This window comes from Myodes glareolus, chromosome 14, assembly GCF_982192425.1.
Source record: "Myodes glareolus chromosome 14, mMyoGla1.1, whole genome shotgun sequence".
Classification (NCBI taxonomy): domain Eukaryota; kingdom Metazoa; phylum Chordata; class Mammalia; order Rodentia; family Cricetidae; genus Myodes; species Myodes glareolus.
The window spans coordinates 35743937-35760578 of NC_142039.1; the positions used below are offsets into that span (position 1 = coordinate 35743937).

Sequence of the window (16642 nt, forward strand, 5' to 3'; positions counted from 1 at the left end):
GGAAAAGTCCATATATTTCACCAGACTCATAAGAGAGTCCATGGCACATAAAAAGTGAAGAAATGGCATCAAAGGAAGTTATGGAACTCATATGATAACAACATAGAGGCGTCTGCACTGTGGTCTCACAAGGAGTACTGGAAGCATTCTAGGATGAGAAGACTCAAGAATTCTAATTCAACAACAGTGTTTGAATTGTAACAAAACTGTCATAATTTTTTAACAATTTCATATTTAAATTATTTCAAATGAAAGCAAATACATCAAAACAATGCAGTTTATGGGGTTATTTTCTTTTTTAATTTTAATGGCATGTAATCATAGGATTCTATCTAAAAAGATATAACCCAAATATATTGTTATATAAATTAAAATGTTATCTGGATTGGTACCTGAGATGACAGTAGATTACAATCAATGAAGAGCCCTTTTCCAGTTCTGTACCGTTGTATGAGGCCAGCCATAATGGCTCCATAGGCAAACAGGCCAGTGGCAAGGTCAGTCATGGCCACTCCTGGCCGAACAGGCTCTCCGTCCTGATGTGAGGGTTGAGTGAGAAAAACAGAAATTAAATATTGACTCATCTTATATTTCCCAGACATTCTTTGGCTAAATAAAAGAATTATATGTGAAGTATGTGTATCTACATATGAGCAGACACATATACATGACTAAATCTAAAAAATTAGTGTTAAGAATACCAGCTGATAGGAATGTATTTATAGTAAATGTATATTTACCACTGTATATTTCTCAAGAGGCATTCAAGCCAACCTAAACCAAGTTAAATAAAATAAGAAATCTTTATGAACACATCTGAAGTTCTTTTTTATGTATTTATTTAAAGAAAATAATAAATGAATTTCTGAATTTAAATATGTTTATCTTCCAAAAAAGAGTCAAAACACTATTTTTCTCCTGTTGGATGAAATGTTGTTTTAGAATGGAAACAGCAGAAGGAAGAGCAGAAAGGAAAAAAAAAAAAACCTGGTATATTAAAAAAAAAAAACTGGTCCAATTTCCTTATAATCATGCTAATAGCTGGCAAATATCCTAAAGGCATATGCTATTTTAAAAGATACAAAATGATATGTGGGTACGAAAATATCATAATGAAACCCATCACTTTGTATACTGACTTTAGAAAATAATTTTAAATTTTTATCTTAAAATGACTAAGCAAGTTTATTAATATTTACATGTATTTCTGCAGAAATTTATCAAAAGCTAAAAATAGTAATACCATGTGATGAACCTTAGTGACAACCAAAGACATTATGATCCTAAAAATGGGTACAAAATATTTTAATGTTGAAAAAAAATTTAATCATTAAAATTTCACTATAACTAAAGCTTAATCAAACTTCAAAAAGCTGTTCTGACACCACTTTGGGCACATCTTCTTCAACTATGAAGGCCTCACTTAAAAAAAAGCCTTTCCCTCCCTGCCACACATTCTTGCCTGCATCCCTAGCCAGGGAGCCTATATACCTGACTTCCAACTCTAACTACCCTGGCCAAACCACTCATCACCTCTGGGCATATCTGGTCCCTTCTCTAGAAAGACATGAGATTGGTGCTGCCTACAACACACTGCTTCCACCTAAGGATTGCCCCTCTTGAGACCCACACCAGCAATTCTGTCCCCAACTGAGACCTGCCTGGGAAATAGTTCTGCTGTGCCTGCTTTACTTCACAACCACATCAAGTGGGGAGGCCCAACTCACAATGGCAACTCCGTCAACCGCTGAAAGCTCTCTTGTTCTCCCATCCCAAGGTATACAGCCAAAAAATCTGTCACCACCCCCTACCAACTCAATTCATCACATTTCACACACTTGGCTCCTTCTGTAGACAGACACTAAACTTACACTGCCAGTAATAGTCATCTGCACAGCCTGAGAACCTCCCCCTCTCCAGAGAGAGATACTAGACCCACACCAGTATTAGCAACAGTACTGGTAAACTGAGGAAAAGTCCAAAGTATCTTGACCAAGCTCCTGAAGATTAAATGTAAATATCTTCTAAGTAAACAGAGGGTTTGCATCTGAGCTTAGAAACTTCGCTCAGCTTAAGCAGAACTAGGACTATTTTTGATACCCCATTTCAACATTTAAACTGAATTGCAGAAAGACTCAACCCTAAACCCATACAAAGAGCTGGCCACCTGACAAGTTGAAATAATAGAGATAAAAAGCTTTAAACATTCATTCAACAATAGAGACAAGGTTTCCATACAAAGAAACACTACTAACAACCTAACTCCAGATGCCTAGGTCCTGTGGCAAATATACAAACATAAATACACAAAACAATAAGTCTCTATCAAAAATTAGTTCTTCCACAGTAATGTCACTAAGAAAAGTGACTTAGATTATGTACACGACAGCAGTGTCAAAATAGAAATAGTAAACATTATCAAAGAACTCAAAGATGATATGAATAAATGATACAATGAAGATCAGAAAAAGCACAAACAGTTGAATTAAATGATAAAAACAATTGAAGATATGAAAACAGAATTTAATAAAAAGATAATTTCTGGGGGATGCAAAGATGAAATAAAACTTGAAATGAAAAATTCAAATGAAAAAATTCAAGAATTCAGTCAAAAAAATCAAAGGAAAGCCTTCCCAATTTATAGGGCCAAGTGGAAGACAGAATGTCAAGTCTTTAAGACAAGGTAGAAGAATTTGTACACATAATCAAAGAAAATGTCAAATCCAAGGGAGGAGTACATACACATCTCTAGGACACTATAAAAAGATCAAACCTAGCCAGGCAGTGGTGGTATATGCCTTTAATCCCAGCACTTGGGAGGCAGAGGCAGGCGGATCTCTGTGAGTTCAAGGCCATCCTAGTCTACAAGAGTTAGTTCTAGGACAAGCTCCAAAGTTACAGAGAAACCCTGTTTTGAAAATAAAAAAAAAATTTAAAAACCAAACTTATGAATAATAGGCATAAAAAGAAGAGACCCAGGCCAAGATACAGAGAATATTTTCAACAAAACAACACAAGATAACTTCTTTAATACATGAAAGAAGATGTGTATTAAGATCCAAGAGGCAATGAGAATGACAATGAGAGGGATGCAGAAAATAAACTATGTATAGCACATAATACTCAAAACATTAAATATACATAGCAAAGAAAGGATATTGAAAGTAGCAAGAGAAAAATATCAACTCTCACATACAGAGTAGGCCATCAAAATCACAGCAGATTTTGCAATGGAGGCAAATGGCACCAATGTTCTATGACTTATAAGAAGTCAAAGAATCATCTCAGACCTCTATATCTAACAAAGGTATAAGTAAAAATAGAAGGAAAAAAGAAAAATTTTCAAGACAAAATGATATTTAAGTAAATTAGGATCACTAAGCCAACTCAAAAGATAATGCAAAAAAAAAAAACACTTAATCCTGAAGAATAGGTTAAACATGCCTACAAATGCACAGGGAACAAGTAACCAATTTCAGAACACTGAATTAAAGAGATCTAATAGAAAATCACAACAGCAACAAAATGACAGAAATTAGTACACGTTTTTCAATAATAACATCATTTTTTACTTTCAACTTACCAACAAAGACACACAGACTAACAAATTGGATCAAAAAACAAGATCCATCTTGTTGCTACCTTCAAGACATACCCCTCATGACCGATGATACACACCACTACAAAAAAAAAAAGATGGAAAAAAAGTATTACAAGCAAATGAAACAAGAAATGAGCAGGTATAGATTCTAATATTTAACAAAACAAGCTTCAAACCACAACAAATTAGATGAGAGAAACATTTTATCCTCTCGTTGATGGAAAAGTCCAAGAATAGGATATAACAATCCTAAACATATATGCACCAAAAATAGCAGCCAATTTTCATAAAAGAAATACTATTAGACTTAATGCCACAGATAAACCCCAAAACAGTGGCAGAGGTTATAGTTTCACAACTGAATTTTAACCAATAAAGAGGTTATCTGAAAAAGAACTGAAAAAATAAATAAAAGGACTCTGGAGTTAAATGACATCAAAAAATTAAATGGACCTAATAGATATACAGAAAATTTTACCCACAGAATACACATTCTTCTCAGCAGTCCATGAGAGTTCCCATCAAATGAGACATGAAACAAATTTCAAATGCAGAAACACCAAAAGCAAATGCTCCATTTTATCTGAACACCAGGCAAGACAGAAAGCACACTAATTCATGGAAGTTAATCAGCTCATAGTGAGCCAAAATTGGGAGAAACATGATGGTTACTAGCTTTTTTTCCTACAATTGAAAAAAATAAAACACACAATGAAAGCAGTCATAAGAGGCAAGTATAGAGCACTGTGTTCCTATATTAAAAGATTTGAGAGATTTCAAAAAATAACTTAATGATATGCCTGAAAGTCAGAAAAACAAAAATAATCAACACCCTAAAAAGTAGGTTGAAAGTTTCGTGATGCTGAGCTTTGGGGGCCGGTTTCTGGGGCCTGCTGGGAACAGGACTTCTAAAAGACAATATGTCTGAAAGGCTGTGGTGCAAGTCCACGTTTGCTGGCTATAAGCGAGGTCTCCGAAACCAGAGAGAGCACACGGCTCTTCTTAAAATTGAAGGCGTTTATGCCCGAGATGAAACTGAATTCTAGCTCTACTCCCTGGGGCCATAAGATCTCCCCAGCTCAGCTGCCTTGCACGCTGAGTCTGGGCTGTGGGAGCAAACCGGCAGGAGGCAGTTCCTGTGTTTTGATAGCCTGCCTGAGGACAGGTGGGCCCTGGGTCAGCTCAGCGACATTCCTGACCAGCAAGGGGCACTCATCTTCTAGCAGACATTCATTGGAGGAGGGGATTTCCCCAGCTCAGCTGCCTTGCGTGCTGGGCCGGGGCTGTGAGCACAACCCTGCAGGAGGGAGTGTCTGTGCTTCACTAGCCTGTCTGAGGAAAGGTAGGCCTTCTATCAGTGAAGTCCCTGCCCAACAAGAGAACCTGACCTGGTATCAGAAGATCCAATAGAGAGCATTTGAAGGAAGAGATGGGCAGACGTCAAGGCAAGAACTCCTCCAACAATCTGAAAAACAACATGAAATCACTAGATCCCAACGACCCTACAATAGAAGGACTTGAACACTCTAACCCAGAAGAAGTGGGGAAAAATGCCATTATGAAAGCAATAGAGTCCCTTAAACAGAATATGAATAACTCCCTTAAAGAACTGGATGAGAAGTACAACAAAAAGTTTGAAGAAATGAGTAAAGAAATGGATGAGAAGTATAACAAAAAGTTTGAAGAGACGAGTAAATCCATGAATGATACACTGGGAAACCAAGAAAAAACAATCAAGCATGTAATGGAAACAGTTCGAGAACTGAAAACTGAAATGGTGGCAATGAAGAAAACACAAACCGAGGGCCGGCTAGCTATGAAAAATCTAGGTAAACAAACAGAGACTACAGAATCAAGTATAACCAATAGAATACAAGAGATGGAAGAACGAATCTCAGATGCTGAAGATACCATAGAGAAAATAAATGATCTGATCAAAGAAAACAGCAAATCCAACAAATTCTCATCACAAAACATTCAAGAAATCTGGGACACAATAAAAAAACAAATCTAAGAATAATAGAGATTGAAGAAGGAGAAGAATTGCAGATCAAAGGCCCAGAAAATATATTCAACAAAATTATAGAAGAAAACTTTCCCAACCTAAAGAACGATATTCCTATGAAGGTTTAAAAAGCATACAGAACACCGAATAGACTTGATCAAAAAAAAAAATTTTCTCGCCATATAATAATCAAAACACAAAACATACAGATTAAAGAAAGAATATTAAGAGCTGCAAAGGAAAAAGGTCAAGTAACTTATAAAGGTAAACCTATCAGGCTTACACCGGACTTCTCTATGGAAACCATGAAAGTCAGAAGGTCCTGGATAGAGGTACTGCAGAAACTAAGAGACCATGGATGCAAACCCAGACTACTATACCCAGCCAAGCTATCGTTCACTATCAATGGAGAAAAAAAAATATTCCAGGATAAAAACAAATTTAAATAATTCGTAGCCACAAAACCAGCCTTACAGAAAGTAATAGAAGGAAAATCGCAACCCAAGGAATCCAACATTGCCAACACTACCTACAATAACTCAGACATCTAGCGACCCTTCACAAGCAGAACTCAAAGAAGGGAAACACACAAAATCTACTAAACAAAAAATAATAATAATAATAACCGGAGTCAACAACCACTGGTCATTAATATCACTTAATATTAATGGACTCAACTCACCCATAAAATGGCACAGACTAAGAGATTGGATACGAAAACAGGATCCAACATTCTGCTGTTTACAAGAAACACACCTCAACCACAAAGACAGACATCTACTCAGAGTAAAGGGTTGGGAAAAGGTTTTTCAAGCAAATGGACCTAAGAAACAAGCAGGGGTGGCCATTCTAATTTCCAACAAAATTGACTTCAAACTAAAATCAATCAGAAGAGATGAAGACGGATATTTTATACTCATAACAGGAACAATTCATCAGGAGGAAGTCTCAATCCTGAATATCTATGCCCCTAATATAAAGCACCCACTTATGTAAAAGAAAAACTTTTAGAACTCAAGGCAGTCATCAAACCACACACACTAATAGTAGGAGACTTCAACACAACTCTCTCACCAATGGACACGTCAATCAGACAGAAACCCAACAGAGAAATAAGAGAATTAATAGAGGAAATGAATCAAATGGACTTAACAGATATCTGTAGAACATTCCACCCAAATAGGAAAGAATATACCTTCTTCTCTGCAGCTCATGGAACATTCTCGAAAATTGACCACATACTAGGTAACAAAGCAAACTTCCACAGATACAAAAAAATATTACTAACCGCCAGTGTCTTGTCGGATCACCATGGAATAAAGTTAGAATTCAATAACAATTCGAACACCAGAAAGCCTACAAACTCATGGAAGCTGAACAGTCAACTACTGAGTCACCCCTGGGTCAAGGAAGAAATAAAGAAAGAAATTAAAGTCTCCCTTGAATTTAACGAAAATAAAGACACAACATACTCAAATCTATGGGACACAATGAAAGCAGTGCTAAGAGGAAAGTTCATAGCACTAAGTGCCCAATTAAAGAAAACGGAGAAAGCACACATTGGAGACTTAACAGCACACCTGAAAGCTCTAGAAAAAAAAGAATCAGACTCACCCAGGAGGAGTAGAAGACTGGAAATAATCAAACTGAGGGCTGAAATAAACAAAATAGAAACACAGAGAACAATCCAAAGAATCAATGAAAGAAAAAGTTGGTTCTTGGAGAAAATCAACAAGATTGACAAACCCCTAACCAAACTAATCAAACGGCAGAGAGAGAACACTCAAATTAATAAGATCAGAAATGAAAAGGGGGATATAACAACAGACACAGAGGAAATTCAGAGAATCATTAGATCTTACTACGAAAGCTTATATGCCACAAAGTTGGAAAATGTACAAGAAATGGACTGGTTTTTAGATAAGTACCATGTACCAAAGTTAAATCAAGACCAGGTGAACAATCTAAATAGACCTGTTAGTCACGAAGAATTAGAAACTGTTATCAAAAACCTCCCTACCAAAAAAAGCCCAGGACCAGATGGTTTCAATGCAGAATTCTACCAGAACTTCCAGGAAGAGCTAATACCTATACTCCTTAATGTATTCCACAATATAGAAACAGAAGAGTCATTGTCAAATTCTTTTTATGAAGCTACAGTTACGCTGATACCAAAACCACATAAAGACACAACCAAGAAAGAGAATTACAGGCCAATCTCACTCATGAACTTCGACGCAAAAATTCTCAACAAAATCCTGGCAAACCAAATCCAAGAACACATTAGAAAAATCATCCATTATGATCAAGTAGGCTTCATCCCAGAGATGCAGGGCTGGTTCAACATACACAAATCTATCAATGTAATCCATCATATAAATAAACTGAAAGAAAAAAAAACATATGATCATTTCATTAGATGCTGAAAAAGCATTTGACAAAATTCAACATCCCTTTATGATAAGGGTGTTGGAGAGATTGGGTTTACGAGGATTATACCTGAATATAATAAAAGCTATTTACAGCAAGCCGACAGCTAACATCAAATTGAATGGAGAGAAACTCAAAGCCATTCCATTGAAATCAGGAACACGACAAGGCTGTCCACTCTCTCCATACCTCTTCAATATAGTGCTTGAAGTTCTAGCAATATCAATACGACAACATAAGGGGATCAAGGGGATTCGAATTGGAAAGGAAAAAGTTAAACTCTCTATATTTGCAGATGATATGATAGTGTACATAAGCGACCCTAAAAACTCTATCAAAGAACTCCTACAGCTGATAAACACCTTTAGTAATGTGGCAGGATACAAGATCAACTCCAAAAAATCAGTTGCCCTCCTATACACAAAGGATAAAGAAGCAGGGAGGGAAATCAGAGAAACTTCACCTTTCACGATAGCCACAAATAGCATAAAATGTCTTGGGGTAACTCTAACCAAGGAAGTGAAAGACCTATTTGACAAGAACTTTAAGTCTTTGAAGAAAGAAATTGAAGAGGATACCAGAAAATGGAAAGATCTCCCCTGCTCTTGGATTGGGAGGATCAACATAGTTAAAATGGCAATTCTACCAAAAGCAATCTATAGATTCAATGCAATCCCCATCAAAATCCCATCAAAATTCTTCACAGACCTTGAGAGAACAATAATCAACTTTATATGGAAAAATAAAAAACCCAGGATAGCCAAAACAATCTTATATAATAAAGGAACTTCTGGAGGTATAACCATCCCTGACTTCAAACTCTATTACAGAGCGACAGTATTGAAAACAGCTTGGTATTGGTATAAGAACAGAGAAGTTGACCTATGGAATCAAATAGAAGACCCAGATATTAACCTACAAACCTATGAACACTTGATTTTTGACAAGGGAGCTAAAGGTATGCAATGGAAGAAGGAAAGCATCTTTAACAAATGGTGCTGGCATAACTGGATGTCAAACTGTAGAAGAATGAAAGTAGATCCATATCTATCACCATGCACAAAAATCAAGTACAAATGGATTAAAATCCTCAACATTAACCTGACCACTTTGAACCTGATAGAAGAGAAAGTGGGAAGTAGTCTACAAGATATAGGCACAGGAGACCACTTCCTAGGTAGAACCCCAGTAGCACAGACAATAAGAGAATCAATGAATAAATGGGACCTCCTGAAACTGAGAGGCTTCTGTAAAGCAAAGGACACTGTCAGTAAGACAAAAAGGCTACCTTCCGACTGGGAGAAGATCTTCACCAACCCCTCATCAGACAAAGGTCTGATCGCCAAAATATACAAAGAACTCAAGAAACTAGACACTAAAACTCTAATTAACCCAATTAAAAAATGGGGTACTGATCTGAACAGAGAATTCACAACAGAAGAACTTCAAATGGCCAAAAGACACTTAAGGTCATGCTCAACCTCCTTAGCAATCAGGGAAATGCAAATCAAAACAACTATGAAATACCATTTTACACTGGTCAGATTAGCTAAACTCAAAAACACCAATGATAGCCTATGCTGAAGAGGATGTGGAGTGAGTGAGGGGAACACTCATTCATTGTTGGTGGGAATGCAAACTTGTGCAGCCACTGTGGAAATCAGTGTGGTGCTTTCTCAGGAAACTGGGAGTCAACCTCCCTCAGGACCCAGCAATTCCACTCTTGGGAATATACCCAAGAGATGCCCTATCATACCACAAAAGCGTTTGCTCAACTATGTTCATAGCAGCACTATTTATAATAGCCATAACCTGGAAACAACCTCGGTGTCCCTCAATAGAAGAATGGTTAAAGAAGGTTTGGAACATATATACATTAGAGTTTTACTCAGCGGTAAAAAACAATGACATCTTGAATTTTGCATGCAAATGGATGAAAATAGAAAACACTTTACTGAGTGAGGTAACCCAGACCCAAAAAGAGGAATATGGTATGTACTCACTCATAAGTGGATTCTAGCCATAATTAAAGGTCTTTGAGCCTATTATTCGTGATCCTAGAGAAGCTAAATAAGAAGATGAACCTGAAGAAAATCATGTAGTTTTCCTCCTGGATATTGGAAGTAGAGAAGAGTGCCAGGCAACATTGGGTGCACGGGGGTGGGAGTGGATGGAAGGGGAGAGGGTTAGAGAGAAGAGAGTAGGGGAGGATTGGGGAAAGCTTGGGGGATTGGGATGGGGGAGGGAGGAAGGATGGATATGGGAGCAGAGAAGTATATATCTCAACTAAGGGAGCCATTTTAGGGTTTACAAGAGACTTGATTCTATAGAGGTTCCCAGGTTAAAGGAGAGATCCCCAGATTGTTCCCTGGACAGCAGAGGAGAGGGTGCCTGAACTGGCCTTGGCCCATAACCATATTGATGAATATTTTGCATATCACCGTAGAACCTTCATCTGGTGATGGATGGAGATAGAGACAGAGACCCACATTGGAACACTGGACTTAACTCCCTAGGTCCAAAGGAGAAGCAGAAAGAGGGAGAACGTGAGCAAGGAAGGCAGGATCAGAGGGAACCTTCACCGAATGATGAATGGAGAATGAGACAGAGACCCACATTGGAGCACTGGACTGAGCCCCCAAGGTCCAAATGAGAAGCAGAAGGAGGGAGAACATGAACAAGAAAGGCGGGACTGTGAGGAGTGCGTTCATCCGCTGATACAAGGGGACGGTTCTAATGAGAGTTCACCAAGGCCAGTTGGACTGGGACTGAATGAGCACGTGATCAAACCGGATTCTCTGAATGTGGCCGGATTCTCTGAATGTTGCTGGCACGGCGACTGTCTGAGAAGTCATTGACAAGGGCACTGGGACTTGTATCCTCTGCATGTTCTGGATTTTTGAGATCCTAGTCAGTTTGGATGCTCACCTTCCTAGACCTGGAGGGAGAGGGGAAGAACTTGAACTTCCCACAGGGCAGGAAACACTGACTGCTCTTAGGGCTGGAGAGGGAGGAGGAGAGCGAGTGGGGGGAATGGGAGGGTATTGGGAGGAGGGGCAGAAGTGGAAACTTTTATAAATTAATAAAAAAAAATAATAAAAAATAAAAAAAATGGAAAAAAAAACTGTTTCCACAAATGTAAAAGACATTTGGTGGTAGGAAAATATGAACTTGGGTTCTACATGGGACACATATTTTCTGAAGAATTTCTTGTAAAAACTCCATTTAGATCATTGTTATTGTAAATTCACAAATCTTTGAAGAAATATAAATATTAAGCTGATATAGTAATAAGAACCCTGAGCTCTCATCCTGGAAAAGGTAATGTAAAACTGAGTATTCAAAGAAAAAAAAAAAAGAAACTGAATTCTACTTGGGCAAGAGATGCGCTTATGTGTATAAAGCAAAGAACAACACAGTGACACCTGGTGGCAAACCAAACAAAACCAGAGTGATCTGGGGGAATGTCACTCGGGCCCATGGGAACAGTGGCATGGTCGGTGCCAAATTCTGAAGCAACCTTCCCGGAAAGGCCATTGGACACAGATTCCGTGTGATGCTGTACCCATCCGGATTTAAACCAATGAAAAGTAAATAAATAAAAGTGGATTTGTGCTCTTGTTAAAAAAAGAAAAAAGAAAAAAATAGGTGGAAAGAGATAACAACAGTCAGGGCTGAAATGAAAAAAAAAATACAAAAGATCAATAAAATAAAATGCTAGTATGCTGAAAATAGTAACAAGATTGACAAATATTTAGCCAAACTAGCCAGAAGAAAGGGTGCAAATTAATGTATTCGCTCATAGGTGGTTTTTAAATATAAAGCAAAGAAAACCAGTCTACAAACCACAATCCCAGAGAATTTATACAATAATGAGAACACTAAGAGAGACTTACATAGATCTAATCTACATAGGAAGTAGAAAAAGAAAAGATCTCCTGAGTAAATTGGGAGCATGGGGGAGTGTTGAAGGGGGGAAGGGAAAGACAGGGAGGGGAGCAGAGAAAAATGTAGAGCTCAATAAAAATCAATAAAAAATTTAAAAATGAAATTAGAGATGAAAAGAAAGAGATCTTAACAGACTCCAAAATAATTCAGAGAACCATAGGAACATACTTTAAAATTTTTATATTCCACCAAACTAGAAATCCTAAAAGAACAAGCTACAGTTATAAAATAGAAGCAGTAATTTAAAATATCCTACATAAACAAAGCCCAGCACCAGATGGATCCAGTGAAGAATTCTGTATAACTTAAAAGTACTAATACCAAAACTTATGAAAGTAATCAACAAAATAGAAAAGAAGGGAACATTTCCAAATTCTCTTATGAAGTCAGAATTACTGTAAAAATAAAACAAGACAGATACTTGATAAATATTATAGACTAATATCACCAATAAACATAGAAGAAAACATTCTCAATAAAATACTGTAAAACCAGATTAAAGAAAATAAACAGATCATCTATCATGATCAGTTAGACTTCACCCCAGAGATGCAGAGATGGTCCAACATATATAAATCAAAACACATAATCTACCACATAAATAAACTAAATGGAAGAAACACAAGATCATCTCATTTCATTCAGGAAAGGACTTTGACAAAACCTAACACTGATTCATGATTAAAATACTAGAAGGAACAGGGATAGAGGAGATATAGTTTAAGAAGCCCGTAATCAACATAATCCTAAGAAGAAAAACTCAAGGCATTTCATTAAAAAATCAGAAACAAGAAAAGGCTATCCGCTCTCCTCACTCTTGTTCAGCATTTTACTTAGCTGGAGCAATAAGACAAGTAAAAAGCAGTAAAGGAGATATAAATAGGAAAGAAAGAAATCAGTGCATCTTTATTTGCATATAATATTCTATGTGTAAAAGACCCTAAATACTACAATGAAAAACTTCTAAAGCTAATATATTCAGCAAACTAGCAGGATGAAAACTAATACACAATAATATTAATAATAATTATTATTATTATTATAATATAATAATATAATAATAATAATAGATAGTACCTATCTATATACAAATGACCAACACAGCTAGAAAAAGATCAAGGAAACTACAACATTCATAACCAATTCAAAAATATCTCGGAATAGAAATAAATAATCAAGAAAATAAAAGACTTGTTTGATGAAAAGTTCAAGGCACCAAAAAACTAACTGAAAAAGATACCAGAAAATGGAAAGACCTCCCATACTCATGGGCTGGCAGAATTAATACAGTGATAGTGACCATTCTTTCAAAAGGAATCTACTCCCATTAAAATTACAAAGCAGTTCTTCATCAAAACAAAAAAAAACAAACAAACAAACCTTGAATTTCACATAGAAATATTGAAGACTCAAGGTAGTCAAAGCAATTCTGAGCAAAAAGAATAAAGCAGAGGTATCACCACACCTAATCTCAAATCATAATTTAGAGCCTCAGTATGGCTCTAAACATAGCATGATACAGGCACAATGATGACTGGAATAGAATTGAAGACAGAATATCAACCAACATTTCTATATGTTCACAAGCTTTTTGTAAAAGAAACCAATAATATACACTGAAGGAAATTCATCATCTTCAACCACTGATGGTGGGCAAACAAGATAACTGCGTGTAAAAGAATAAAAAGATCTCTACATCTGCTTCCATCAGTTACTGGATGAAGGGTCTACAATGATAGTTAGGGTAGTCACCAATCTGATTACAGGGGAAGGCCAGGTCAGGCCCCCTCTCCACTGTTGCTAGGAGTCTTAGCTGGGATCATCCTTGTAGATTCTTGGGAAATCCCCTAGCACCAGGTTTCTCCCTAGCCCCATACTTACTCTCTCTATCAAGATCTCTCTTTCATTGCTCCCCCACTCCATTCCTCCTCCCCTTGACCATCCTGCTCCCTCATGTTCTCATCCCACTTCCCCTCCTCCTTACTGTTCCCTCTTGCTCTAGTTTACCCAGGAGATCTCATCTAATTTCCCTTTCCAGGGTAATTCATGTGTCCCTCTTAGGGTCCTCCTTGTTACCTAGCTTCTCTGGAGCTGAGGATTGTAGCCTGGCTATCCTTTGCTTTATGTCTAATATCCAGTTATGAGTGAGCATATACCATGGTTGTCTTTCTAAGTCTGGGTTACCTCACACAGGATGGGTTTTCTTCTAGTTCCATCCATTTACCTGCAAATTTAATGATGTCATTTTTTTTATAGCTGAGTAATACTCCACTGTGAAAATGTATCACATTTTCTTTATCCATTCTTCAGTTGAAGGGCACCTAGGTTGTTTCCGGGTTCTGCCTATTACGAACAATGCTGCTAAAAAATAGTTGAGTAAGTGTTCTTGTGCATAATTGAGTATCCTTTGGGTATATGTTCAAGAGTGGTATCTCTGGGTCTTGAGCTAGACTGATTCCCAATTTTCTGAGAAACTGTCATACTGATTTCCAAGTGGTTATAAAAGCACTGGAGTAGTGTTCCCCTGACTTTACATCCTCTCCACCATAAATTGTCCTCAGTACCAGATGCAGAGATCTACAACCAGGCACCAGGCCGAGCTCTAAGAACCCAGTCAAAGAAAGGGAAGAGGGAATATATGAACAAGGGAGGTCAAGGTCATGATGGAGAAACCTATAGAGACAGCTGAACCAAGTTTGTGGAAACTCATGAACTCTAGCCTAACAGCTGTGGAGCCTCCATGGGACTGAACTAGACTCTCCATGTGTGGGAGACCATGATGAAGCTTGGACTATCTGAGAGGACCCTGGAGAATTAGGATCTATCCCTGGTGCATGAACTAGCTTGTTGGAGCTGGTTCCCTAAGGTGGGATGCCATGCTCAGCCTTAATGCAAGGGGGAGGGGTTTTGTCCTGCCTTAGCTTAATGTGCCTGTCTTTGTTGAATCCCCATGGAAGCCCTTATCTGTTGAAAAGAGTGGATGTGAGGTGGGCTGGAAAGGGTGGTGAAGGGGATGAGAGGAGGGATGGGAGAACTGTGGATGGAATGTAAAGTGAAATATTAAAAATAATAATTGTTTAAAAGAATAAAAATAGATATAAGTCTATCACTCTGCACAAAACTCAATTCCAAATAAACAAAGGATCTCAAAATAAGACCTGATACCTTAAACCTGATAGAGGAGAAAGTAGGAAATATGCACCATCACTCAATGAAGAGGAAATTTATAAAATGAAAAAAATGACTAGCTATATATCTGATGTAATGTTAGTATCTAGAATAAATAAAGAACTCAAAAAATTTTTAAAAAATAAGAAAATTAATCAATTTAAAAATTGGGCAGAGAGTTAAACAGAGTTCTCAAAATATGAAATACAAATAGCTGAGAAACACTTTTGAAAATGTTCAACATCCTTAGCCAGCAGAGAAGTGCAAACTGAAACTACTTTAAGATTCCATCTTACCTCAGTCAGAATGGCTAAGTTAAAAAAAATAAAATAAAATCATGACAAATGCAACTGTGGATGGTGGCAAGGGGAAAACTTACGCACGGTTGTTATTAATGCAAACTCATGCATCCACTATGAAAATTAGTGTGTAGGTTCCTCAAAAAGTTAAAAATGTATCTACCACCCAGATACTCCACTTTTTATTACATGTCAAAAGGATTCCATATTCTACCCTAAAGAGATCTGCCCATCCATGTTCACTGATACTCTCTATTCACAACAGTCATGGCATAAACAGAGAAATGCATAACGAAATGTGCTATAGATGCACAATGGAATATTATTCAGATATTAAGAAAAATAAAATTGTAAACATATGGAGCAATCATTCTAGTAAAGTAACCCAGATTCAGAAAGAAAAATATTACATGGTTTTTTCTTATCCATGGGTGCTAGCATTAAATCTTTAGATACATGTGTTTAAATTAGAATAACCATAATCCCCATAATAGAAATGGAGACATGGGGAGGACTTTTAAATAAGAAGAGACAGAAAACACTCATATAAAGGGTTAAAGATGAGTAATGGAAAAGTAAGGATTAAACTGAGGTGGTAGAGAGGAGGGCAGAGTGGAAGAGGAACTATGGGAAAGGATAAATCACTAAAACCTTTGGAAAAGACATAGAAACCTACTGTTGTAGAAAATTTATACGTGTGCATAAAAAGAGTTAAAATGGAATTTTCCCATATCAGAGTCATCAATACAACAATATAAATAAATAAATAAATAAATAAATAAATAAATAAATAAGGCCTACATAGGTTTTATTGTTGCCTCTCACAGGTTGAAAGTAAGTCCCTGTTGCTAAAGATACCATGTACTTCAAACACAAGACTCAGAAGATTCAAGTTGGGTCTGACAACCTTCTCCCTGAGGACTAGTTTTCACAGTACTAAAAGGTGATATGAAAAATGCCAAGGGAAGGAACTAACCAAAATCCTACCCAGCCAGGATTGCCTATAAACCAAAATTACCAGCACAGCAGCATACTTCTAACAGTTCAAAATTGTCAACCATATCTTGGTAGTAACCAACAACTCTCTAATCATCTTAAGCCTCACTCAAAGTGAAGGATCATGCTTGGTACTAGAATTCGGACAACTGCCCATAGTGAGGTTGTGGGTCTCAGAGAAGAACAAAACAATGA

General features: G+C 37.1%; 1 protein-coding gene across 6 annotated transcripts in view; it reads right to left on the minus strand.

Annotated features, from left to right (window-relative positions):
* Positions 1-16642, minus strand: part of Sugct (succinyl-CoA:glutarate-CoA transferase) — a 736642-nt gene that overhangs the window by 616048 nt on the left and 103952 nt on the right. For all 6 annotated transcript variants that reach the window (XR_007237119.3, XM_085699249.2, XM_048460944.3 and 3 more), the window contains exon 8: positions 393-536. Coding sequence is in view for 5 of the 6 variants with exons in the window: in XM_085699249.2 (XP_085555375.1) it covers positions 393-536 (144 nt within the window). In the remaining variant the exon portion in view is untranslated. The remainder of the gene's footprint in view (positions 1-392; positions 537-16642) is intronic.